We start from the raw sequence: 25,097 nt of genomic DNA, 5'->3' as shown, positions 1-25,097 counted from the left end.
GTGTAGCTTGGTGGATATGGGTCACAAGAAAGCCAGGACAAAAACAATGGGAACTCCATCACCAAAGGTCGAAGGAGCCCCCTCTGCATCACCTTAGACCTCTCTCTCAACAGCAGGAATGAGCCCCTCGGTGCTCTCACACAGCTACTGGGTGTTCTAGATACTCCTTTTATAAACATAGATTAGTAACAAACCATTCAAACCTTCATGTTTCCATCTTAGTTGCGAAGGCTTAGAGGAAAGAGTGCCTCCCCAATTTTCTTTATGAAGAAGTTGGTACCTTGGATACAATGTCCAGTTTCTTTGAAAACTCTTCTTAGTAAGAAGAATAATTTTTTTTTCTTCAGCAAAATAGTCTCTTCCTCCAAGTTTTTGAAAACCATTTTATTTATTTTTTTTTTTTCAACGTTTATTTATTTTGGGGACAGAGAGAGACAGAGCATGAACAGGGGAGGGGCAGAGAGAGGGAGACACAGAATCAGAAACAGGCTCCAGGCTCCGAGCCATCATCCCAGAGCCCGACACGGGGCTCGAACTCACGGACCGCGAGATCGTGACCTGGCTGAAGTCGGACGCTTAGCCGACTGCGCCACCCAGGCGCCCCTTGAAAACCATTTTAATCTCTATGCCCAGTTCCAGAGTGGATGGGTGTTCAATGTCAAGAGCTAACAGATGCCCCAGGTCAGGTGTTAGGGCAGCAAGATGGGATCCTGTGGCTTCCTAAAGCCAGATCCCATTTTCCCAGAAACAGGGGTGCCTGCCTGGCTCAGTCGGAAGAGTATGTGACTCTTGATCTTGGGATCAGGAGTTTCAGCCGCACACTGGGTGTAGAGATTACTAAAAAAATAAGTAACAAACTTAAAAAAATAAAAACACACAAATAAAAGTCACATGGCACTATGTAATATATGAGATGCAACGGGGACTTTTCATAATCTGCTTATGTTTTGTAGTGTGCTTTGGTTGAGAAATTTTTGAGTATGCTTGCAGTTTTGGTTGAAACTACCTGGTGGCCCTTCCCCAGCTGACTCCACTGAGGTTCCCTGAAGCCCTTGGGTCTAAAGAGGGGGCACTCTTGGGGTTGGGACCCATGATTCTCAGTGACAGTCCATGTCGGTCACGCCTCGAGGGCATTTCTTCTCCTTACTGAGCTATTCCAATTCAATCACCAGACTGAAAGGTATTAATTTACTTTGCAAGTGTTTTTTAGGTATTACCAGGTTTAAAGTCCTGTTCTAGGTACTGGGTCTGAAACTCTGGGCAGCTTGTTCCTTAGGACAGTCACACTGAAAAGGATCTCCATGTTCTCTCCCACTTTTCTCGGCCCTGTGAGGAGGTGTGCTGCAAAGACGAATGTGAGAATCAGGACACGGCCATGCGGTGACTCCCAACTTATCAACAGTACTAGTTTCATATTGCTGCTATAACAAATCAACACAAACTTAGGGGTCAAAACAAATGTATTCTCTTATGGGTCTGGAAGTCAGAAGTCCAAAATCAGTTTCACTGAGTTCAAGTCAAGGTGTCGGCAGGGCTAGTTCTTTTAGAGCCTCTGAGGGAAGAATCCTTGCTTTCTTGGCTTCTGATGGCCACCTGTATTCCTTGGCTTGTGGCCCCTTCCTTGGCTTCAAAGCACATCACTCCAACCTCTGCTTCTGTCATTACATCACCTTTCCAACTTCCTTCTTTGACCTTTCCTCCCTCTTCTAAAGATACTTGTGATTATTTTTAGGGCCCACCCAGACAACCCAGGATAATCTCCCCATCTCAAGGTCCTTAACTTAAATACATTTCAAAATCCCCTTTGCCATATAAGCTAACGTTCACAGGTTCTGGGGAAGGCCATTATTCATCCCACTGTACCAGCCCAGAACAAAGCTGGGTGAAATTTCTCTCTTATGCCTCACATCAGAGCATAAACTCCTGCCAGTATCTGGCTGGGTTTTACACCCTATCCAAGCAACACCCCCCCCCCCAAAAAATCTAAGATTTTCCTGGGGACTTAGAGATTTTCCTGTCAGCTTTTTGGCTATGAGGTTGCCTCTGTGGCCTGGGACCCTGAGATGGCCACTTAGCTGAGCATTGCTGGCCTCCCTGGCTACTCCTAAGGCCCCACTCTGGCTTCAGGAAGGGTTTCTTCTTCTTCTTCTTTTTTTTTTTTTTTTTAACTTTTTTTCAATGTTTATTTGTTTTTTGAGAGACAGAGCTTGAGTAGGGAAGGGGCAGAGAGAGAGGGAGAGACAGAATTCAAAGCAGGCTCCAGGCTCAGCTATCAGCACAGAGCTCGATGCGGGGCTCGAACCCACGAACCGCGAGATCATGACCTGGGCCAAAGTCAGATGCCCAACAGACTGAGCCACCCAGGCGCCCCAGGTTTCTTCTTCTTAGAGCCAAGAGATCTGTCCTAACAAGCCTCGTTGCCAGATGTCAGCTCTTCTAAAGTCATTCGCCTCAGAAATGACTTGTCTTTGGCCACTGCCAGGGCCTCCACTGTGATCACCTGTCAGTGCTGCTACCGACCCTTCTAGCCAACAGCAGCTGTCTGGTGGGACCTCTATTATCTGTTCCCCTGCTCTTTCCTGCCTCAATGTGAGCATTTGGTCCCCATGCTGGAACCACCCAGACATCTCCATGTAGGGTGACCAACTGTCCCATTGGCCTGGGACTGAGGAATTTCCTGGGATGCAGGACTTTCATTGTTCAAACTGGGATGGTCCCAGGCAAACCGGGATGATTAATCCCCATCTCCATGTCTCAGAATCCAGAGGCCTCTCAAGCAGCCCCAGAGAGAAAAGAAGGCTCTCTGTCATCCAGTATTAGGACTAGTTTCATTCCTGGCCTCAAAATTAATCATTTCCAGGATAGTTACCTAAGCCAATTAGTCTTTTCATGGGCAACTGCCCCTCCTCCTCCAGGACCCAACTAGACAATCAAATAATCTGAGAGGGGTCCAAATCCCAAAGTCTGGGGGCTCTGTCCAACCTGGGCATTACCCTCCTCGTTAGAGCTAAAATAAAACATCCTTCCTTATCAACTGAACATTTTGCAGGCAACTCAACAGGATGTATGCAGAGGCCCCAAACAGTGAATGGCTGGGAATGACAAAGTAAAGCATATCTATTATTGAATATCTTCTGTGAGTCCAGTACTAAACTAGGGTATGCAGGGGAGGTTGATAACCTAGGACTTAGGCCCTCAAGAACTCATAAACCCCAGATCTTGGGGGATCCCAGTTATTTCCTATTGGCTTGACTTGAAATCTGGATATTGGGGTGGGTCTGACAAAGAGGGGTTGAAACCTAGATTCCAACTGCTCCAGGAGAAGAGGCAACCCTTTGCATCCCTTCAAGGAAAAGGCTTTCCTGGGGAAAATCTCATTTCTTGATGGCACACTCATTCCTGGGGCTGATGCTAACCTCAAGAAACACAGGAACATCAATTATCTTGTCATTTCCCCCCAACACGTAGGTCAAGGTTTCCTGTGAGCCAAATCAGCCCTAGCTGTAGGTAAAACGTCACCATCAATGTGCAAATGAAACTTCCAATTCAGATTTCTCCTGGGGCAGATTGTGTTGCTAGAACATGCGTGGGCTTTGCTCAACGTCAAGCAGACAAATGCATACCTGGTGCTATCTATATTCAAGGCTGCCTTACCAGGCACTGGGAGGGCATCCCTGAATAAATCTCGTAGGCTTTAGTGGGAAGAATCCCCAGCGACTCTCAAGTTCATCTCCTTTATTTGAAGGGTGAACAAACTGAGGCCCCAGAAAATAGGGAGGGATGCCCAGGAAGTCATTAGAGCAGGAGGGGGACAGAAAGGTGAACTGAGTCCTGGACTCCAGATCCCCCAGGCAACATTCCTATCAGATCGATTAATTAGGCAGGGTGCCTGGGTGGCCTATTCAGTTAAGTGCCTGCCTTCAGCTCAGGTCATGATCTCATGGTTCATGGGTTTGAGACTCGCATCGGCTCCACACTCACAAAGTGGAGCCTGTTTGGGATTCTCTCTCCCTCTCCCTCTCCCTCTCTGCGCCTCCCCCACTTGAACTTTTTCTCTCTGTCTCTCAAAAATAAATAAATAAACTTAAAAAGGGGGAGACAGAGAGAGAGAGAGAGATAGGGGCACCTGGGTGGCTCAGTATGTTAACCTAGGACTCTTGATTTTGGCTCAGGTCGTGATTTCACAGTTTGTGAGTTTGAGCCCTGCATTGGGCTCTGTGCTGACAGTGTGGAGCCTGCTTAGGTTTCTCTCTCGCCCTCTTTCTCTGCCCTTACCCTACTTGCACTCTGTCTCCCTCTCAAAATAAATAAATACACTTTAAAAAATATTTTTAGGGGCGCCTGGGTGGCGCAGTCGGTTAAGCGTCCGACTTCAGCCAGGTCACGATCTCGCGGTCAGTGAGTTCGAGCCCCGCGTCGGGCTCTGGGCTGATGGCTCAGAGCCTGGAGCCTGTTTCCGATTCTGTGTCTCCCTCTCTCTCTGCCCCTCCCCCGTTCATGCTCTGTCTCTCTCTGTCCCAAAAATAAATAAACGTTGAAAAAAAGAAAAAAAAATATATTTTTAAAAATCGATTAATTAGGGAATATACCAATAGTATCAGCTGACTGCAATGGAACCTGGATGAACTGCTTGCACTGGGCTAGTTGCTTTCTGGGCATTATGTCATTTACTAGGGGGCCCAATTGTCCTAGTTTGTCAAGCACTGAGGGGTTTCTCTGGAAGCAACACTTTCAGTGTGAAAATGGGAAAGTCCCAAACAGCGACAAGTTGGTTACCCTACATTCAATCCTCTGAGGGAGCCACTGTGGCTGCTTCCATTTTACAGATAAGAAAGTTGAGGTTTAGAGATGCTATGTGACTTCAGGTCTCACAGTCCGTAGGTAATAGAAGCAGCACTGAGACTCAGGAAATTCAACTCCAGAGCCCACCAGTTTAACCACTAAATTAGAATTTCCTGAAAGATGGGGAATCTTGCAAATTTTGGCCTTTGACCATATGTATTTGGGAGACGTTTTTTCTGGAAAGAGACTCTAAGGCATTCTTCAGGACCCCATACAGGCTGAAGAGAAGAGAAGGTATGGGGTGGTGCAACAAAGGGTCCTGCACTGGGTTTACTTCCCTCTTACTCTGAAGATAAGAAAGTGCCAGCCATGAGATCAGGACTCAGGCACACCCCAGGATAGCATACAGAGGGTGGGAGCTAAGCAATGCTGGACCAGGTCCTGAGGAGTTGTGAAAGCACCTTCCCTGGAAGTGTTTACAAAGGGGAGAGTCCCTGTTCAGCTGCTGTGACTCAAGCTTGACCTCCACAAGGTTCTGGGGATGTGATCCCTTGAGGAACCCAATTTGAAAAGGCAGAAAGCAGCTCTAAGCTTGACCAGCTCAGCAAGGCCACTTCCTCTGCTGCCTGCTTTGGTCAGCAACTAGAAGGGGGTTAGGGACTCCACTAGGAAGGGCTTTCCTCATACACACATATATACATACTCCACTGTTCATACACACCATATACACTAATACTCACTGGGTATTGAAGTACTGTGCTAAGTACTTTATGTGAGAGAACTCATTCATTTCTCACCATAGCCTTATGAGATAGATACTTTATTATAGCTGAAGTCACCCACGTGATAAGAATTGGCCCTGGACTTTAAACCCAGGCAGTCTGAGCCAATCACCCCTCTATCAAACACTTGGCTGCGTGCTTCTTCAGCCACTGCAGTCTCTGTGGCCTGGTTGACTATGCCTGCTCCCCTCCTGTGGGGCTCCAACGAACACTCTGAATGTTATTCCCCCCGCTTGGTGCTTACCCTGTCTATGGAGCCCATCTGTGGGCACTACAATCATCAGCATGGTGACAGAAGTTAACATACCTGCATTAAGGATGGAAAGTGAAAGGAGAGAGAGAATGAGGCCTCCTCATGACCCACCTTTGTGTCACCCACTCCTCAGGATGAACTTAGAGAAGGCAGAACTGAGGGGCTCACAGCTACTCAGCCCTGCAGAGAATCAGGGTGTTTTCATCTGCAGGAAGTGAAGGAAAAGTCTAGCGCTGGAAAGGGAGGGCTCTCAGCCCACACCTTTCCACATCCCTGGTCCTTCCTCCCTATTTTGGCCGGGGAGCCACTAACCCACACAGCATCCAAATAAGCATCCTACAAGCTAATGGCTCTTCCCCAGTCCCAGATACCCCCCTGAGCCCCAGACTAGCACATCCAGGCTACCATGCAGAGTTGTATAGTTTGTTTGGGGCACGAGGGTGCATGGCCAAGGGGACTGATGGAGCTGAGGTCCAGCTGTGCTCTGCTCACCAAGCCACATGCCCCGGTAGGAGGCTACATTTGCCTGAAGGAAAGGATGTCCTTCTCTCATTTGCACAAAGGCACCATATGCATCCATGGAAGCTTTGCATTTATCTATCTGGCTCCTGGACAGCTCTACTTGATATCTGACAAGCATTTCAAACACTGCATGACCCCTGATTTCTGGTCCTCTCAGTCTGCTCCACCCCAGACTTCCCCCTCTCAACGAGTAGTATCTGTGTTTACCCAGTTACTCAATCCAAAAACACTGGACTCTTCCCCTTTCATTGCCCCTCACATCTAAACCAGCAGCCTGTCTGTCAGCTCCACCACCATCCCAGCCAGCTCCCCTGTCTTCCACAGCTCCCATCCCAGGGAAAACAGCATAGTCTTTTGCCTGGACTATTACAGTAGACACCTATCATGTCCCTCCACTGCTGCACAATCCCTCTGGGGGATTCTCCACATTTTTATAGTGCTAACATCCAAACTTCTCACAGTGGCTTATAGGTGCCTAGGCTCCACACTCAACCCCAAACCACCAGCAGGCAGGACCTGGCCTGGGGTCATCATAAAGGAATCCTGCCCAAAAGAGAGAGCATCCTTCCAGGTGAGGAGGCAGTGAAAGAGGCTGTGGTGGGCCACAAGCAGCCACTTGAGGAGGTGAACAGCATGCCAGAGAACTGTTTGGGGGTTCCTAGTGGGACAGGAGGAGAAGGATCTTTGAGGAACCCACGAAAGTGCCCAGCTGGGAAAGATCCAGAAGTTATACATGTGCCACGGAGAAAGCCAGAATGTCAGATCCAAGATTCAGTGAAAAGAAGCCCTTTGGGGCCTCGTGCTCCTCTCCCCACCTCACTCTCCCACCTTAGTCCATCCCCAAAGACATGGACAACATAGCAGCTAGCAAATGGAGATAAGCTGGAGCAGGAAAGAAATTAGAGGCACAGTGTAACCTGCTATCCACACTTCAGGCTTCCCATGTTGCAGAAGGGAGAGGTCTGAACAGGGTATATATTTGGTTATGTAATGGTGGCTGGAAAAGATTTTGTGTCTACCTGAGTTTTTCTAATAGAGAGAGTTGACGGAGAGGGGGTTTTCAGAAGCCAAATCCAGCTCATTCCATAATTTGCCAGCATGAAAGTTGAAGACAGAAAGTGCAAGGCATGTCCAGGAGACAAGTCACTCCATGCAACTTGTGGGATATGGAATATGCTGGGGGCATTTGGGAGAGTAGTGATGAGTAGCTGGCAGGGCCAGATCACATTGGTCTTATGGGTTTGGTCAAGTAATCTGAACCTTACCCTGAGGACAGAGGGAAGCCATGGCTTGTTGTAGGCAGAGAGGGCCATGATCTGATTCATGTGTGCTAAAGTTCATTCTGAGTGTGGAGAATGGACTGAGGGTCAGAAGAGAGGTCTGAAGAGGCCTGAACAAGGACAAAGATGGTGGGGCTGGCAAATGGCAGTGGACTGGTGAGAAATTAAGGAAATGAAACTGGGAGGGCATGCTATATTGGTCCTAGGGTCCCCTGCTACCCCAATGAGTCACTGATGCCTGTGGGACGAGCTCAGTAGCTATTGCATGCCAGGCCCCAGGCTGGGTATTTCCATTTGTTCTCTCACCCAATCCTCAAATGACCCTTGAGGTAGAAATCATCATCCCTACATGGCCAGTGAGAAGCCCAGTGACTTGTTGGAGGCCACACATCTGGGTAGTGAAGCAGCCTGGACTGGAGTCCAAATCTGTCCCAAGGCAGGGGCACTGGCCTACACAATCCTGAGTCTGTTGACAGATATACCTGCTGACAGTTGGGAGCAGCACCTCACATGAAGGACATCGGGTGTGTAGATACAGGCAGCCAGGTACACCCTCACCGGGGCACTGAGAGGAAAAGCCAAAGTCCCAGAGAGTCACTGAGGGTCCTGACTAACATGGCAGGCACCAGACATGGTGCACACTGAGAAGAACAATGAGGACAAAGGTTGTGGAGCAAAACTGAGAACTTGGCCAAGGTCCCTTCCTAAGCAGAGGAACTTGGGCTGAGAAGTTACAGGGAGAGAAGGGCTCAAATCTTACACAAACTTATTGCCCTAACCAGGTGGAGCTATGCAGCTGGCAGCCTGCCCTGGCCTCACTGCCAGCCTGAAGGCCAAGGTCCTTCCTTTCCTGCCCCTTATGAGAGGAGAGGGTCACAGGTGACTGACTGTCCTGTCATCTACTCACAAAGGGTCAGAGCAAGATCAGGTCGGGGCTGGGCCATAGGGGACTGCCCAAGCGTCAGGCACTTTTCTAAGTGATTTACACTAAACTCATTTAACCATTTCAGTGGCCCTTGGTGTAAGTTACTGTCATCATCCCCATTTTATAAACAGGTAAGTGAAGGAACAAAGAAGTTCAATAATTTCCCAAGGTTATACAATATCTGGTAACTGGTCAAGCTGGGGCTTGAACCAAGGTGACCTCGCTCAAGTATAATATCTGTGTGCTTAGAGCTACTCACTACTCCCACACCCCTCCTCAGCTCTCCCCTGCGTGCATCCCTTCCCCAGCTTTCTCACAAAATGGTCCCAAATCCTTTTGCTTGAAGACCTAGGTACAGACCAGGGCTGAGTGACCTTGACCCAGCCACGCCCTCTGACTCAGACATGACGCTGGCTATCCAGTCAACCCCTAGCATCTGCCTTGCCCTGCTCAAGTGCCTCAGGCAGGAGTCTATGGATGGACCTTCCCTGTCCATTTGGTCTGAGGGGAGTCAAGCCAGACCTTTGGGGTGGAGAATGGGCATCCCGCAGGCATGCTGACCCACAGTAGGTCAGCTGGGGACCTGGGATCTAAGCCTACTGGTGTCCTTCCCACCACAGCCTTGCCATGGGCACAGACCACAGACCACAGAGACACCGAGGCCTTTGTTCCGCCCAGCTTAAAATAAGTCAGGCCTTGCTCCATAGTGAGAACTGCCAGGCCACCCTCCTAAAATGGACTCATGAGCCAGGGAGATCTGTGGCTGCAACTTTGTGACCCACTGTGACCATGTTAACTCCTGCCTCTCCATGGGGGGCTGCAGGACAGACCCCATTCCAGACAGGACCACGCTTCCCATCCTGGCCTGGTCACTCTGGGCTCCCCTGCTTTCTGGGAGAGTGGTCACAGCAGAAAAGTGGGAAGGGGGAGCAGTTCTGTGGATCACAAAAGGCATGGGGACAGGAGTCCTGGGCACCTAGGGCAAGCCAGAATTGCGCCTCAACCTTTCCTGCTCTTGCTGTCAAGCTGCCTTTTATCATCTCCAAGGGGACTGTGCATTCCAGCCCACCAGGAAGCTGAGCCAGCCTTTAATCCCATTTTAAAGGTAAAGCAGGTGAGACCTGGAGGCGTAGGACCTACCCAAGGGCAAAGCCAGGATTCAAGCTCCAGTCTGTTCCTACAGCACCCTGCCTCATGAGCACCCCATAACCACGCCCAGGAAAGGTCTTGTCTTGTTCTGATGCCTCAGGACACCCCAGACATGCCACCAAGTCAGTGAACATAAAGCCTGCCATCTCCCCTGGCAGGTTTTTCTAACCACAAAACTGTAATTTTCCCTTCCATTTATTTTTCTACTCATCCACATGAAGAAGACATAAAGAAAACATAATAAAAGAGTACCCAAATTAGAGATGCATCAAAATGGCAGAGAAGTTTAACTATAAATAGGAGAAAACTGGCCTCTCTTGGGATGGTCTAATTAGACAGAGGCCTGTACCCTCTCATTAAGCAGCCTCACTGTCCTACCTTGGACCCTCAGAGTCCAAGCCACTTGGTGGGGTGTGAGGCAGTCAGTAGGGCTAGGGAGGCACTTCCTGGGTGACCTATACAGACAAGTTTTTGGGGAGGGAGCCTCAGTATCCATCTAATGTGGGTGGCATTCCCTCAGCTAGGGTGGGAGGTCAAGGGCAGGCAGGAGGTCAGGTTGTGGACAGGGGTCACCTTGGCTTGGGCAAGATGACTGGTGCCCTCCCAGTACATATTCTTCTCCCCCCGCAAGTACATATTCTTAAATAAGAACCATGATGTTCAAGGAGAATCAGAAAAAGCAAGTTTAGCACCATTGACAGCTGACCTTCCTTGGGTATTTACTGAATGCCAGGTCCAGCACTGCCAATAAACGATCTCATTTATTTCTCCCGACAACCCTGTGCAGTAGTATTATGATGTCCCTTATTTTACAGATGATGCACAGAGAGGTTAAGCAACTTTCCCAGGGCCACACAGCAGGTAAAAGGTGGAGACAGGGTTTGAACCCAGGAAGCCATCTCCAGTGCCTGTAGATCTAACCATGATACTACACTGCTCCCCTGAGAAGGCTGTGGCAGAGACTTATATCAGCCCTGAGGGGGTCTCTGGCAAGGGGCCATTGGGCTCTGGCCTCAGTTGCATCTGGTTTGACAGGCCCTGGATAAGGAAAGAGATAAATAATATGCTGGCAATGTCTGAGTACATCAGGAAGCCAGTAGGGAGAGTGGAAGGGAGGGGCTGCTGACATGGAGGATGATGTTCAGGATCTTCAGAGCTACCCAGCAGGAGTGACAAGTTGCATCCATCAGGTTGTAACATTCCCGGGGGAAATGTGAAGAGCAAGGATTAATCCCCGGAAACAAAATCTAATGTGGGGCAAGGCTGTGCCAGGTCTTTTTGTTGTTGTTAACAGGTTTGTTTTTGTTTATTTTTTGTTTATTTTTAATTTTTAAAAATTAAACTCAGTGCCCAACTTGGGGCTCGAACTCATGACCTCAAGATTAAGATTTGCATGCTGCTCTAATAACTGAGCCAGCCAGGCACCCCATGTGCCAGGTCTTAACAGGTACTCATTGAAGGGGTCACTTAGAGAGGTCCACATACTAGAGGCTGGCCCAGGGTCACAAGCCCCAAGGTCAGCAGGCATTGGGGGCTATGAGTCTCCTGGGTTGAGGGAGGTAACCTGGGCTGCAGATCTTTAAGTTCATAGACCTCCAGGGTCTTTAAAGTCAAGGATCACCAGCCTCAGAGCTGCGAGTATCTAGGGCCATAGATACTGGCTCCCAGCCCATGCCTCCATCTACCTCCGCTGCTTTGGCCAGAGAACCATCCCAGAGGTTACAAACGAGTTCACAGAATCCAAGGCAACAAGGCTCTGCCAGGTGGGCATGGTTCTGCATGGTATCAAGATGTCTAGCATAAACAGGCTGGTGTGAGGTGCTCTCTTGTGAGGGGCCCAAAGGATGATGTGGTCTGACAGGATTTATCTTGAGGGACGGTGCCAAAACAAAGGAGGAAAGAGGCTATGCCACGCAGAGTCCTGCTGGGGGAGGGTGTTTAAGGGGACCAAGAAGGAGCCATCAGGCAGTAAAGACCCAAGCTAAGGCAAAATAGGATGGTTCCATGCCCCCAGGCTGCTATGGGCAGAGGACAGAACCAGTCTCCCCACTCAGGGACTGGGTAATACAGAAAGGATGGCCATCTGGGAAGATGTCAGGAGCTCTCAACAAAGTCCTGAGATTTGTAAAAAAGGAAACACTCTACCTTTCTTTAGGCTTGGAGTGAAAATCACCTGTGGGGTACTGTGGGGGAATCTATCTGGTTTCCTTCCTCAGATCTGCAAATCAGATGTCTTTGTCCATCAGGAGCCTGGCCACAGTGCTCAGGGCAGGAAGGAGGATGCCCTGAAGCCCCAGACTGGCCCAGACCACTCGGACCCCAGGAGCGGCCTAGAAAGCAAGACAAGGGAGCAGGAGAGATAGCTTCAGCCTGGCCTGGACACTGGGGGCCCAGCCTTTCCAGGGAGCTAAGTCAGTGATAAGAAGGCTGGCTTCTTTCTCTTGAGTAATGTGCTGGTACTAATAAGGCCACTGCCGTATAGATTTACAGAACCTCTGATTTTACAATCACAGAGAGCCTCACAGTGAGTATTAATTAAGGCTCAGAACCCCTGGAGTCTGGAACAGATTCTCATTAACCTCATTCTGTAGAGGCTATGACTCCGCTTCCTTTTTAGAACCCCATGGATGTGGCAATAGCTCTAGCCCAGGGAGCCAGGCCAACAGGGTTCCCTCCTCATGTTAGTGGGTGGTGTGGTGGAGGAGGTTCTAAGGTTCCTGATGACTCTAAGAAACTCATGTCAGAGCACACAGACCTCGGCTCTATTAGAGTAGCTGACACAGAAAGGATTTTCCTTCTTTTGGCTTTTTATGTTTTTTTAAAGCAGATTAATTGAGATATAAATTCCATCCATTTAAAGCATTCAATTTAATGGCTTCTAGTGTATTCGCAGAGTTGTGCATCCATGACCACAATCAATTTGAGAACATTTCATCATCACATTTCATTACCACAAAAAGAAACCCCGCACTCCTTACCCATGACCTCTCCTTTTCCTGGCATCCTCCTCAGCCCTAGGCAACCACTAATCTACTTTTTGTCTCTATAGATTTGCCTATTCTGGATTTCTTTTTAATGTTTATTTATTGGGCACCTGAGTGGCTCAGTTGGTTAATTGTCTGACTTCAGCTCAAGTCATGATCTCGTGATTCACAAGTTCAAGCCCTGCATTGGGCTCTCTGCTGCCAGTGCAGAGCCTGCTTGGGATCCTCTGTCCCCCTCTCTCTGCCCCTCCCTATGTTCTTTTGTGTCTGGCTTATTTTACTGAGCATACTGTTTTCAAAGTTCATTCTGGCTTGTATTTTTTTTAATTATGAAACATTTCAACCAAAAGTACAGAAAACAATATGCAACACACCCCTGTGATTTAAGTCCTAAATCTCAGATTTGTTAAATCTGTTTGCTAGCCTTTTGCCATATTTGGTTTTTTGGTTTTTTGTAATGCCTTCCCTAGAGCTAATTCAGTTCTGAAGTTAGTATTCATCTTTCTTGTTCATGTTTTTATATTTCTAAGTTTATAATCATAACAATATATGGTACTATTTTGTGTCTTTAAAACATACTTAATGTACATGATAACTATAGTTAACACCGCCACATGATATATTTGAAAGTTTCTAAGAGAGTTGATTGTAAAAATTCTCATCACAAAGAAAAAATTTTTTTGGTATCTATATGAGAACTTACTGGGGTGCCTGGGTGGCTCAGTCGGTTAAGCGTCCGGCTTCGGCTCAGGTCATGATCTCATGGTCCGTGAGTTCAAGCCCCGCGTCGGGCTCTGTGCTGACAGCTCAGAGCCTGGAGCCTGCTTCCAATTCTGTGTCTCCCTCTCTCTCTGACCCTCCCCAGCTCATGCTCTGTCTCTCTGTCTCAAAAATAAATAAACATTAAAAAAAAAAAAAATTAAAAAAAAAAAAAAAAAGAACTTACTGTGGTAATCATTTCACAATATATGTGAGTCCTGCTGTATACTTTAAACTTATACAGTACTGTTTGTCAATTATCTCAATAAAACTGAAAAGAATTAAAAAGTGTTTTTAAATGTAATTTGATATTTTTGAAGAATCTGCACATATAAATACAAGGTGTCCAACTACTAAACAAAAACTTCAATGGTGTCATATATTGTTTAGCTTGTCATCTGTTCTCCACTCCACATGGTATTTTTGAGATCGATCCATGTGGACATGTGCAGCTCTGGTTTGCTCATTTTTATTGCTGCTATACAGTGTTCCTGTGACTGTATACCCCACGTGCTGGGTTTATCCAGGGGGTTCCCACACTTGGATTCTTACCAGAGAAGCAAGCGTTACTCCTATCTGAGCTGGGCAGACACAGATAGTTCCCAAGCAGAGAACCAGCCACCCAGCAATAAAACTGTGTACCTAAGTGAGCCCAGAGCCCCAACACTCTGCCTCAGCTCAGCTCCATGTTCAGAGCTGTGAGGGGCATGGCCTGGCCAGCTTGTGCAAGATCAGCACCTCAGAGAGAGAGCAAACCCTTCCTGGGTCCTTATGATTTGTTCCTCACCTTGGTCTCTCTTTTATGAGTTGCAGAATCCCTTGTGAGGGTGACAAAGCCAGGAATTCCTCTCCTCATGAAAATGTACCCACAGAGAACCTTCAAGCTCGCCTGCAGGCCCCCAGGGTTGGGCTCTCACCACATCTTCCTGCCAGTTTCTCTATACGACTTAGGGAGCCGTGGGGCTTGAAGGCGTTAGAGAGGAGTAATTAGACATTGTGCACCTTGTGGAGGCATCAATAAATGCTTGCTGAATGAGCAAGCAAATGAGTGGATGGATGAGAAAACACTCAGAGCCCCTGGCACAGGGCCTAGTAGGTGCTCAGAAACAGTGGCTGTGATTAATGTATGCGTGTGTGTGTTTTAAATGAGGTTGAATGTAGTATTATTTATAGACCATAAAATCCACCCTTTGTAGTGCACAGTTCTAGGAGTTTTGATAAATGCACGGTGGTATAATCACTACCACAACCACACAGAAAATATTTCCATCACCGCAGAGGGTTCCCTGGTGCTCTTTTGTAGTCGAGCCTCTCTACCCCCACTCCCACCTCCACCCCTGGCAGTGCCTGATCTCTTTGCTGTCCCTGTAGGTTTGCTTTTTCCAAAATACAAGTGGAATAACATCATAGAGCCTTTTGAGTCTGGCTTCTTTCACTTAGCACAACACACTTGGGATTGATCCCTATTTTTACTCATATCATATCATACATTTGAAAGTTTGATTTCCTTTTTATTGCCAAGGAATATCCCACCGTATGGATGTACCACAGTTTGTTTATCTACTTGCCGGTTGAAGGACATGTGGGTTATTTCCAGTTTGGGGCAATTAGGAGTAAGTTCACTATAAATGTTTGTATGCAGATTTTTGTATAAGGGCAAGTTCATTTCTCTTGGGTAAATATGTAGGATTGGGATTTCTGGGTCATATGGTAAGAGAACGCTTAACTTTATAAGAAAATGCCAAAGTGTTTTCCAAAGTGGCTGCACCTTTTTGCATTTCCTCCAGCCATGTTTAAGAGTTCCAGTTGCTTTGCATCTTGACCAGGACTTGATATCATTTTTTTTTTCTTTTGACCAATCTAATAGTTGTGTGGTGGTATCTCCTTGTGGCCTTAATGTGAACTTCCCTTATGAGATTAAATTGACATGTGTTATTGCTAGTTAATCCTGTAGTGTGTGGTCTGTGGCTGGCCAGGTCTTCAGGCCCAGACACTGCTTCCCTGGAGTGCTGGGAGAACCCAAGACACCATGAGGCCTTTTCAGGGGCAGATGGCAGGTTCAGGGCTGTGCCAGGAGCCCTATTTTGCTCAAAATAAGTGGGTGCCTGCAGTCCCAGCATGCCGAGTTCCTCACCTGTGTGGGCTGGTTGGCTGGGTAATGACTTTGGCCAGGCTGTGACCACTGGTGCTGAGAGTACCTCCAGCTACCCACAGTGGCCTTGCTCAGGCAGAGATGCACTTGTGGTACGAGAAGTAGGAGTAAAGGATGGGGCGGAGCTGCCCATGCCAAAGGCCCTATGGTTGCCTTCAGTGAGTGCCATTCCAAAACTGCCAGAAAGAGGTGCTGTCCCATTTAAAAAGTAGAGCTTATGGGGGTGTGCGTGTCTGCTTCTGCACCCAAAATGGGCTTTCTAGTGACTCATGATCAGATTTGTCACTCTGCTCCACTGCCTGGCCCCTGCTACCAAGTCTCCAGGGAGACTGCATGTGGTAGGACCTCAGCCTTTGCCTCACCATCCAGAGAGACCCAGACCCAGGTGTCTGCCTTTCCTCTATTTTGCTATATATTCCACTGACCATGGCCACAACTAGTACTCCCAGTGAAGCGTCTGCCTGTCCCTATCGGCCTGGCCCTCTGACCAGGGCTCCCACTGTTCGTCTATCCCTGTTCCTCACCCCTGCTGGTACAGATTTCAGAGAGATGACTACCCCCTCAGGCCTTCTTTCTTGGGAGCTCTCTACTCCAGGCCCCTGCTTGGCTGTAGATGAGCTGGCTGTGTCTTGCTCTCCTCCTACCTTCCTTCCCTGGATGCTCCTCCATCAGCTCCCTGCCCTATCTGAGACTGGTACAGATGGGAACAGATAAAGGCAGGAAGTCTGCGAGGCCTGGTGCAGCAGGTTAGGAAGAGGACTGAGCTGGGCCAGGGGGCAGGGAAGGTTTGGAAGGAGGAAAGGATGGGCAAAGAGCCAGGAGTAAGAGCATTGCTGGGAATATAAGGGCATGAGGGGAGAGGGAAAGGGTAGTGTCTGTCCACATCTGAAGGATCTGAGGTTTAACTCTGGAAGTGCTCAGTGACCATCAAGAAGCCAGGGTCGGAAGCTCATCCAGCCTGCTCCTTTCCCCCACCATGCCCCAATCCAGATACGCTAGACCCCTGGGTCATCCTCCCCCCGCCCATGCTTGTGGGTGCAAGGCCTGGGAGCTGAGGGACTTCTGTGTGGCCACCTGCTCCTCCCTTTCCATCACTCATGCAGCAAACAGCCAGGGGCATCTCCTCTCTCTTGACAAGGCAGGGCATGGAGGATAAAGAGAAAAGCCCAGAAGAAGGAGGTGGAGGTGACTCATGCCACTTGAACTATACACCCCACATCTGCAGCTCCCAGGTGGCACTAGGAGGCCTGGGGGAGTGTTTGTGGCACAAATATAGCACAAAGATCACGGCCTCTCTTCTCAGACCATGGCCCACCCAGTCCTTCCGCATTCCTCCCCACTCACCTGAGACAGCTGCCCCAGGTAGGCCTCCTGGCAGAGCCATGGAGATTTACAGGTTGCCCCTCTGCTCCAAAGTTTCTGAGTCACTGGCAGGAATCCATGCCCTGGGTCCAGGGATGCCCAGCCTGTACCATCTGGCCTGGGGCCAAACACCTCATCACCAGGCCTCCTTCCCAGGGTTTCTCAGGCTGGCATCACCATTCAGTGCCTGGCTCTGGCTTTTACCATCAAATCCAGGCGAGTACCCTGGACTGAGAATAACAACAACCGGGCTACCTCCTCTGTGTGCCAGGCACCACCCAGCTCATCATAAGCCTTATCTTCTAGCACTGGGCCTCTGCCGTCCCCTCCCCACCCTTGGGCTCCTCACCTCCATTGTCTGTACCCGGACCACTTTCCCCCCTCCTGCTGCTATTATTGCTGCAATATAGCCTGGCGGACAGGAAGGCCACATTCACCAACTAGGCATGACCAGGCAGGCTCTCTTCTCTAAAAGGTTCAACAGACAAGGGCAGGAGGGCCCTGTTGGCGGTGCCACAGGGCAGGGAACAGGGCCAAGGCTGTTCCGAGTCCATGACCACTGGGTGCCTCCTGTACAGCAGCCCAGAACACCAAGCACTGAGGTCCCCCAGACCCCCTCAGAGCCCAAGTGGACAAGCTTGGCCATTTCTGCTGCTCGGCCTCAGCTGCTCTTCCACCTTCTCAGGGCTTCTATTTCCTCTCATAGCAAAGGGTTGAGGGGAAGCCACTCGGTGCTCTCCCAGCTCTGAAACACTAAGACTGAAATTCCAGGTGATTCAAAAGGTTTGTGAGCACCCCCCAGGCCAGAAGCAGATGACCACACAATCATGTTCCTCATGACCAAATCAAAACCCTGAACCCAGGCTGAGAGCTAATGCCCGGGCCCCAGATTTAGAAATATAGCAATTCACTCACTTTCAACACTTGGCATCAACTCCCAACAAGTTGCAGCCTGAGCAGAAGCAGGAGTGAACATCTATGATCTGTCTTTTCAAACCTGGTACCTCGACCCTCTTGGGGCCCAGATTGAAAATGAGGGAATGCAGACATAGATGTCAACTTGCAGACCATGAGATCAGAGTCCAGATCAGCTCAGACAGGTGGAGTGATTCTCTCTTGTGGTCGCCCAGGGGAGGGGGCACAGGGGATTGGAACCCAGGATGCTAGGCTTTTCCTACATGTCAACAGTGCTCTTTCCTCCACATCATGCAAGTCCAGTGGCCTGTGACCACAGCCCCTCCATCCTTCCCCCTCTGCCCCTGCACACTATTTTGGGGATGAACTCTGGTTATGGTGAATGCCATTCTGCGGTCCCCTGTGGATGGAGCTTTCACGAAGCCATTAAAAACCACAGAAAAGCAGGGCACCTGGGTGTCTCAGTCAGCTGAGCATCTGACTCTTAATTTTGACTCAGGGCATGACCCCACAGTTGTGGGATTGAGCTCCACATCATGCTCTGTGTTGACAGCATGGGGCCTGCTTAGGATTCTCTCTCTCTTTCTCTCCCTCTGCCCTTCTCCCACTTGCATGCTCTCTCTCTCTCTCTCTCTCAAAATAAATAAATAAACATTAAAAAGAAAACAACAGAAATGTGTCTGGACAGTGCTGTACTCACTGTGCTTAACCAGACAAAGATCACATGACATTGACACTCAGCGATCACGGCTGTGACCCAACTCCTTAACAGGCATCAAGCTGAGACCTTTGACCTTCCTACCAGGATCTGGCTTGTCTTGCCCTCCCCTCCTACCCCCAAGGATGGGGTTTTCATGAGAAACTGAGGTCTTTCCTTCCTAGAGGTTTAAAGCTTTGGTTCCAGGGAATCCTTCACTAATTTAGGAATCTAGGACAAGAAGGGACTGCAGTGCCCTTGTTTCCCAGGTGACTAACTGAGCCTCCAGGAGTCAGTCTATGCTGACAGCTGTCAGCCATGAGTCAGTGACATCCTGCTGGGCTAGGAGGACACCTGAAGTCCCCATCTTCACCTCACTGAAGGATGGCTGCTCAGGCAGGAGGTGATGGAAACATGTGTGGAGAGATGTATGTCTTGGCTCACTCCTGAGCCACACAGCCATCACACTATCCTTCCAAACATCCCTCTGCTTATTTATTATTCATGCAGTCCGTGGTTGGTGGGAACTGGGAGACAGCAATGTCACTAAAGTCATGAGAGAAGAGAGCTAACAGCCGTGGGGTGGTGTTGACTCTTCTCTATCTCAACCACACATTGGTCCCAAGTTCCTTGTCCTCCCACAGCCACTGCTTACTCAGATCTTCCCTTACCTCTTCCTAATGACCTCCCTACCTGAGGTCTGCCACACTCAAATCCATCCTCCACACTGGCTGCCAGGGTCCCTTTCTAAAATGTAAGCCTGATATAATCACCAGGTTATGCCCCTTCCATAAAATCCATCCAAAAGTCTGGCAGAGACTGGAAGATTTCACAACCTGACCCCAACTTGCCTGAGTCATCTCTACTTCCAAAGAGGCACTAATGAATGTGAATGAATGAACAGCACACTCAAAACTCTGGCAGGGCTCACACCCTACAGACATTAGCATCCAAAAAAGCCAGGCCCCAGCAGTGGCCAGAAGGACACAGACTTGGTCTTGCTCTCTACTCTTTGATACTGCTCCACAGCTCCTATCTGTGGGGAATGTACCTAGATTAGCAACCTTCACCTGGGAGGTCTGCAGAGCTCTGGAACCCTCAGTTTTATGGCTCTTCCTAGAACAGTGTGGCTGGGATGCCACCTCCCTAGAACAGGGCTCTGACCCAGAGACCACAGCCACTCCCACAAGTGGTTGGGGCCCCAATCCAACATAAGCTAAAATCATTTATTTACACAAAAAATCATTTCTGTAGAATTTGGGCTTTAATCTGTGGGCTTGCGGCCTCTTTGGGTCCAGAGGGATTTTCTCAAGTTCTGAGCCAGAGGTGTCCTTAGTTCATTATCCTCAGGTGCCACTCAATTCTCCCAGCTCCTGGGGCAGTATCAATGACAAATAAGCCTCTCAAAATGATGCCAAGTCTTATCATCTTCAGGAAGGATTTTCAGGATGCCCTTCTTACCTTTCCTGGTCCCAAGGAGTGCATGTCTCAGGGCTTCAGTTGTAGTCACTAGCTGGACAAATCCAAAGGAGACTCAGTTCTGAAGGTTCATCCTGCAGTCTGTAGGCAGTCAGAAAAAGATATGTACGGGAATATAAAACACAGTTTGGCAATTTCTTTAAAAGTTAAACATGGGGCACCTGGGTGGCTCAGTTGATTGAGCGCTGACTTCAGCTCAAATCATGATCTCACAGTTCTGTGGGTTCGAGCCCCACAATGGGTTCTGTGCAGACAGCTCGGAGCCTGGACCCTGCTTCAGATTCTTTGTCTCCCTCTCTCTGCCCCTCCCCTGCTCATGCTCTGTCTCTGTCTCTCAAAAATAAATAAACATTTTTTAAAAATTTAAGTAAAATAAAAGTTAAACATGTATCTGTCATAGGAATACAAGCTGGTGCAGCCACTCTGGAAAACAGTATGGAGATTCCTCAAAAAACTAAAAATAGAACTACCCTACGACCCAGCAATTGCACTACTAGGTATTTATCCAAGGGATGCAGGTGTGCTGTTTCGAAGCGACACATGCACCCCAATGTTTATAGCAGCACTATCAACAATAGCCAAAGTATGGAAAGAGCCCAAATGTCCATCAATGGATGAATGGATAAAGAAAATGTGGTACATATATACAATGGAGTATTACTTGGCAATCAAAAAGAATGAAATCTTGCTATTTGCAACTACATGGATGGAACTAGAGGGTATTATGCTAAGTGAAATTAATCAGTCAGAGAAAGACAAATATCATATGACCTCATTCATATGAGGACTTTAAGAGACAAAACAGATGAACATAAGGGAAGGGAAACAAAAATAATATAAAAACAGGGTGGGGGACAAAACATAAGAGACTCTTAAATATGGAGAACAGGGGCGCCTGGGTGGCGCAGTCGGTTAAGCGTCCGACTTCAGCCAGGTCACGATCTCGCGGTCCGGGAGTTCGAGCCCCGCGTCAGGCTCGGGGCTGATGGCTCAGAGCCTGGAGCCTGTTTCCGATTCTGTGTCTCCCTCTCTCTCTGCCCCTCCCCCGTTCATGCTCTGTCTCTCTCTGTCCCAAAAATAAATAAACGTTGAAAAAAAAATTAAAAAAAAAATATGGAGAACAGAGGGTTACTGGAGGGGTTGTGGGAGGGGGGATGGGCTAAATGGGTAAGGGGCACTGAGGAATCTACTCCTGAAATCATTGTTGCACTATAGTCTAACTAATTTGGATGTAAATTTAAAAAATAAAATGAAATAAAATAAAATAAAATAAATAAATGCGTGCATGTGCACGCACACACACACACACAAGATGGAGGTTTTCAAAGGTAGAAGTACTCAGGTAGAAAAATAAAAGAAAAATATGAAAAAAAAACCATACATCTGTCATATGACATGACCATTTCATTCCTAGAGATTTACTCACTCAAGAGAAATAAAAGCACATATTCACACAAACACTTGTACACAAATATTCATAGCAACTTAATTTGTAGTAGCCTGAAAGTGGAAACAACCCAAATGTCCATTGATAGGTAAAGAGATAGCCAAATTGTTGTATCATTCATGCAATAGAATACTACTTAGCAATGAAAAGAAATTAACTGTTAATATACACAATATGGATGAATCTCAAAACAATTATGCTGACTGATAAGAAGAACAAATAAAAATATTACATACTAGATAAGTTCATTTATGTAAATTTCAGACAATGCAAACTAATCTACAGTGACAGGGCAACAGATGGGTGGTTGACTACAGATAGTGGGGATGGGAGGGAGGGATGACAAAGGGACATGAGGAAACTTTTGGGAGTAATGGATATACTCATTATGTTGATTGTGGTTATGGTATTACAGGTGGTCACATGTGTTAAAACTCACCATATTGTATACTTGAAGTATGTTCAGTTTATATATATAATATATAACTTAATAAAGTTTATATACATTAATTATAACAATAAAGCTATTTAAAAAGAAGAAGAAGAAAGGGCAGAGTCTCCCTGTATCCCCATTGTGGTCTTCTGTTGCCCTCAGGATATAAGGAGCACCCAGCTCAGTCTGCAAGTCCTTTCTAGCAGCCTGGTCACCCTTTCCAGCCTCATCTCTTGTATCTCTCTTGTGTGGCAATGAATCAGTTGTGGCTACCTGAATGTGCCATGCTATTCTACACTTGTGCACGCTGCGCCCTCTGCCAGCAGGGCTGTCTCCTGCCTCAACCACCCAGAAAACTCCTACTCCATTGTCAAGGCCCTGCTCAGTAGTGCCCTCTCCACAGAAGCCTTCCCAGCCCTAGCAGGTCACTGTGAACAGCAACTTCCTCTGTACTCCACAGTCCAGGTACACAATTTACTGTTAGCATCCGTTCATCCCAGCAGACTATGGGCTCCTTGAGGCTAGCGACAGCATCATATACATCCCTGTCTTGTCTGTGCCAGGCCCATGGACATCCATGAGGCTTTATTCAGTGAATTTAATATGCCCAAGAAAGTGGTGTGGGTCAGCATGGGGTGGGGCATGAGAGATTCAGAAGAACAGGAGCTAAGAGGTGGGAAGAGCCAGGAAGGGCAGAAGGCACAGCCTCCAAGGAGAGGCAGACTGCTTCCCTAGAAAGAGAAGAGATTATACTATTAGGACTCAGCCAGAGCCTCAGGTGGGTGGGGCTGGGTAGGGTGGGCCCCCTTATTCCCCACACAAGGAGCTGAGGACTCTGCTCCAAGGCTCATCAGGAAATTCCAACAACTGTTTGTTTGCCTGCATTCCCCAGGCCTGGTGAAAAATGGCATCAGAGACCCCATCTGCAGCTAACAGCTCCGAGGGGTGGAATGGGCGGCAGGCCGCTCAGTGACTCCTGGACACAGTAAGAGAGAGAAACACCGCAAAAGGAACCCCATGAGCCCTGATGATTTGAGTAACTGCCCAGCAGTCCTGGCCACCTCTTCCTCCATGGGTTCGGGGGTCCTACGCAGCCTTCTGACTGGATGACTGTGTGAGGGCAACCCTTTCTCCATTTAGCCCTGCAGCCTTGGCATTCCCATTCAGCTGTAACCTATTAGGAGCTGGGCTACACAGGTGGAAGAGAGCTCCCACTCTTCCTGATCAATTAGGGAACAGTGCCAGGGCCTAGTACAGTCGGCCCAGAGGAAATCAGTCTTCGGGATCAAATCTGGGAGAATAAATACCCAGCAATGATGGGTATTCCCATAAGCATCTAGATTGGTAACTAGAGACACATGTGTGTGCCAGGGACTGAAAGTCCCTGCACCACTGGAGCATACTCAGGAGGAGGGACAGCCAAGAGCCAGAGGCACTGCCCCGGAGTAACAAGTCTGGGCCCAAGTCAGAAATGCATCATTTGTCCAATGATCATCAAACTATTTTCTGATGCCACAGGCAGATAATCATAAGTGAAATTCTTCTTTCAAAATACAAGTGATACCACCGGGGCCGATCCCATTATTTACTCTTGAGCAGAACCAGCCATGACCTTGTTGCTCTTGGGTCCCATCCAAGCTGGTTAAGTAACTGGCTTCCCACCAAAGGGCTCATTAAAGGTCAGCCTCTCTTAGAAGGTATCTTGTGGCACCTCTCTTGGAGATGGGCCTTCTAATGTCACATTGTTTGAAAATTTGTCAAGCTGGCATCCCAAAGTGAGATCCTACAAACTCATTCTTAAGCCCACACACTCTAGCTTAGAAAAGTTGCTAAGACTCTTGGCACCTCAGCATCTTTGATGGCAAAGCGTCTGTAATTCACTTCTTTTCTTTCAATCCACAAATGTTCTTAGGTTCCTGCTGCATGTGGAGCACTGTGCTAGGTATCTCAAAGAAGAGAGATGAATACCTTACCAAATAGAGGCTTGCAGCCAGCACTCAGACACTCACTGACCCTCACAGCCTGAGAGCCAGGTCCAGTGAGAGTGCTTAGGGATGTCAAAAGTGAGGGCAAGGGCAAAGGGCTCACAGCACAGTGGCCACACAACACAATTCACAGTGCTCTATGAACTGATCAAAGATGTTCCAGAGCAGGTGTAGCGGGAGCAAAGTGGGAACAGCATCTGGATTATGCCATTATCATTCATATCTCACTCTCCAGCAGAATTAGATGAGCTGGTCTTTCTACCGGGAGTGTCAAGGGTCAGGGAAGGCTTTGTGGGGAGGGGCTGTTTCAACAGTCTCTGAGTAATAAAAAGAGGTTTGCCAGATGGATAAAGGGTAAAAGGGAAGCCCAGGCCAAGAAAACAAGATGAGCAAATCTGAGAGAAATGTCTTAAGATATGAGATAAGATGTGCCTTAAAAGAAGTACAAACTTTGCTATTCAAAGAATTCCAGAGAAATTCCCCAAATTAAAAAAAAAAAAAAAAAAAAGATGCAGTAATGTTGGCCTCTTGATACAAGAATGTGTGCCTGAGTCTGGCCCTGGCCTAATTCTCCTCCCTCTGTCTCTGCAGGGAATTTCTTGGAGATAGCTGATGCTAAAAGCCCTTGTTAATGTTTTCTTCCAAAGACACACTGATTCCCCACTGGATAATTAGGATGTAGCTGAACCTTTGGAGAACAGTTGTTTTCTCTAAAGGGTATAAACTGCGGCAGTCCAGGGACTGACTAGGGCTCCTTAATTGATGTATTTTATCTGCATTTGAATCTCATATTCTATTTTGTAAGGGCATGCACCTTCTTTTTTTTTTTTTTTTTTAGCTGTTTGAGCTTATTTGAAGAGCTGTCTATTTTATACATTCATATGAGTAAAACAGCATAAAGTGCCGCATTTGATAAGAAAGTGGTTGCTTTATACAATGTAGTCTATAATGATTTTGGATCATAGAACTGCTCTTTCTTCCAGACCTGGGCTGCTCTATAGCCAGCGCAATGATTTCCAAACTGCTGCCTACCCCACCCGATGGAAATCTAGAAAGGTCTCTCCAGGCAGGGACCGTGCAATACACATTGTCAGAGTGGACGTGTCCAGACCTCACCTCCCAGGGAACTGATATAAGGGCCACAGGGACAGGAATGACTGAGGTTAAGCTCAGGAAAGGACAGGGGGGTCC

The 25,097-nt window shown here is 47.9% G+C and overlaps 1 protein-coding gene and 1 long non-coding RNA gene across 3 annotated transcripts in view; both read right to left on the bottom strand.

Moving 5' to 3' along the window:
* The window catches only part of ZFP90 (ZFP90 zinc finger protein), a 116,303-nt gene that overhangs the window by 56,743 nt on the left and 34,463 nt on the right, over window positions 1-25,097 (bottom strand). For both annotated transcript variants that reach the window (XM_045443284.1, XM_045443283.1), the window contains one exon: window positions 19,797-20,122. In XM_045443284.1, coding sequence (XP_045299240.1) covers window positions 19,797-19,808 — 12 coding nt within the window. In that variant the 5' untranslated portion in view covers window positions 19,809-20,122. The remainder of the gene's footprint in view (window positions 1-19,796; window positions 20,123-25,097) is intronic.
* Window positions 1,175-8,837, bottom strand: LOC123579354. Its single transcript, XR_006702724.1, has 2 exons — window positions 8,102-8,837; window positions 1,175-1,341 (listed from the first exon to the last, which is right to left on the bottom strand). It is a non-coding gene; the product is annotated as an uncharacterized LOC123579354 (long non-coding RNA).

This window comes from Leopardus geoffroyi, chromosome E2 (assembly GCF_018350155.1).
Source record: "Leopardus geoffroyi isolate Oge1 chromosome E2, O.geoffroyi_Oge1_pat1.0, whole genome shotgun sequence".
NCBI classification, from domain to species: Eukaryota; Metazoa; Chordata; class Mammalia; order Carnivora; family Felidae; genus Leopardus; species Leopardus geoffroyi.
This window is presented reverse-complemented; position numbering and strand designations above follow the sequence as displayed.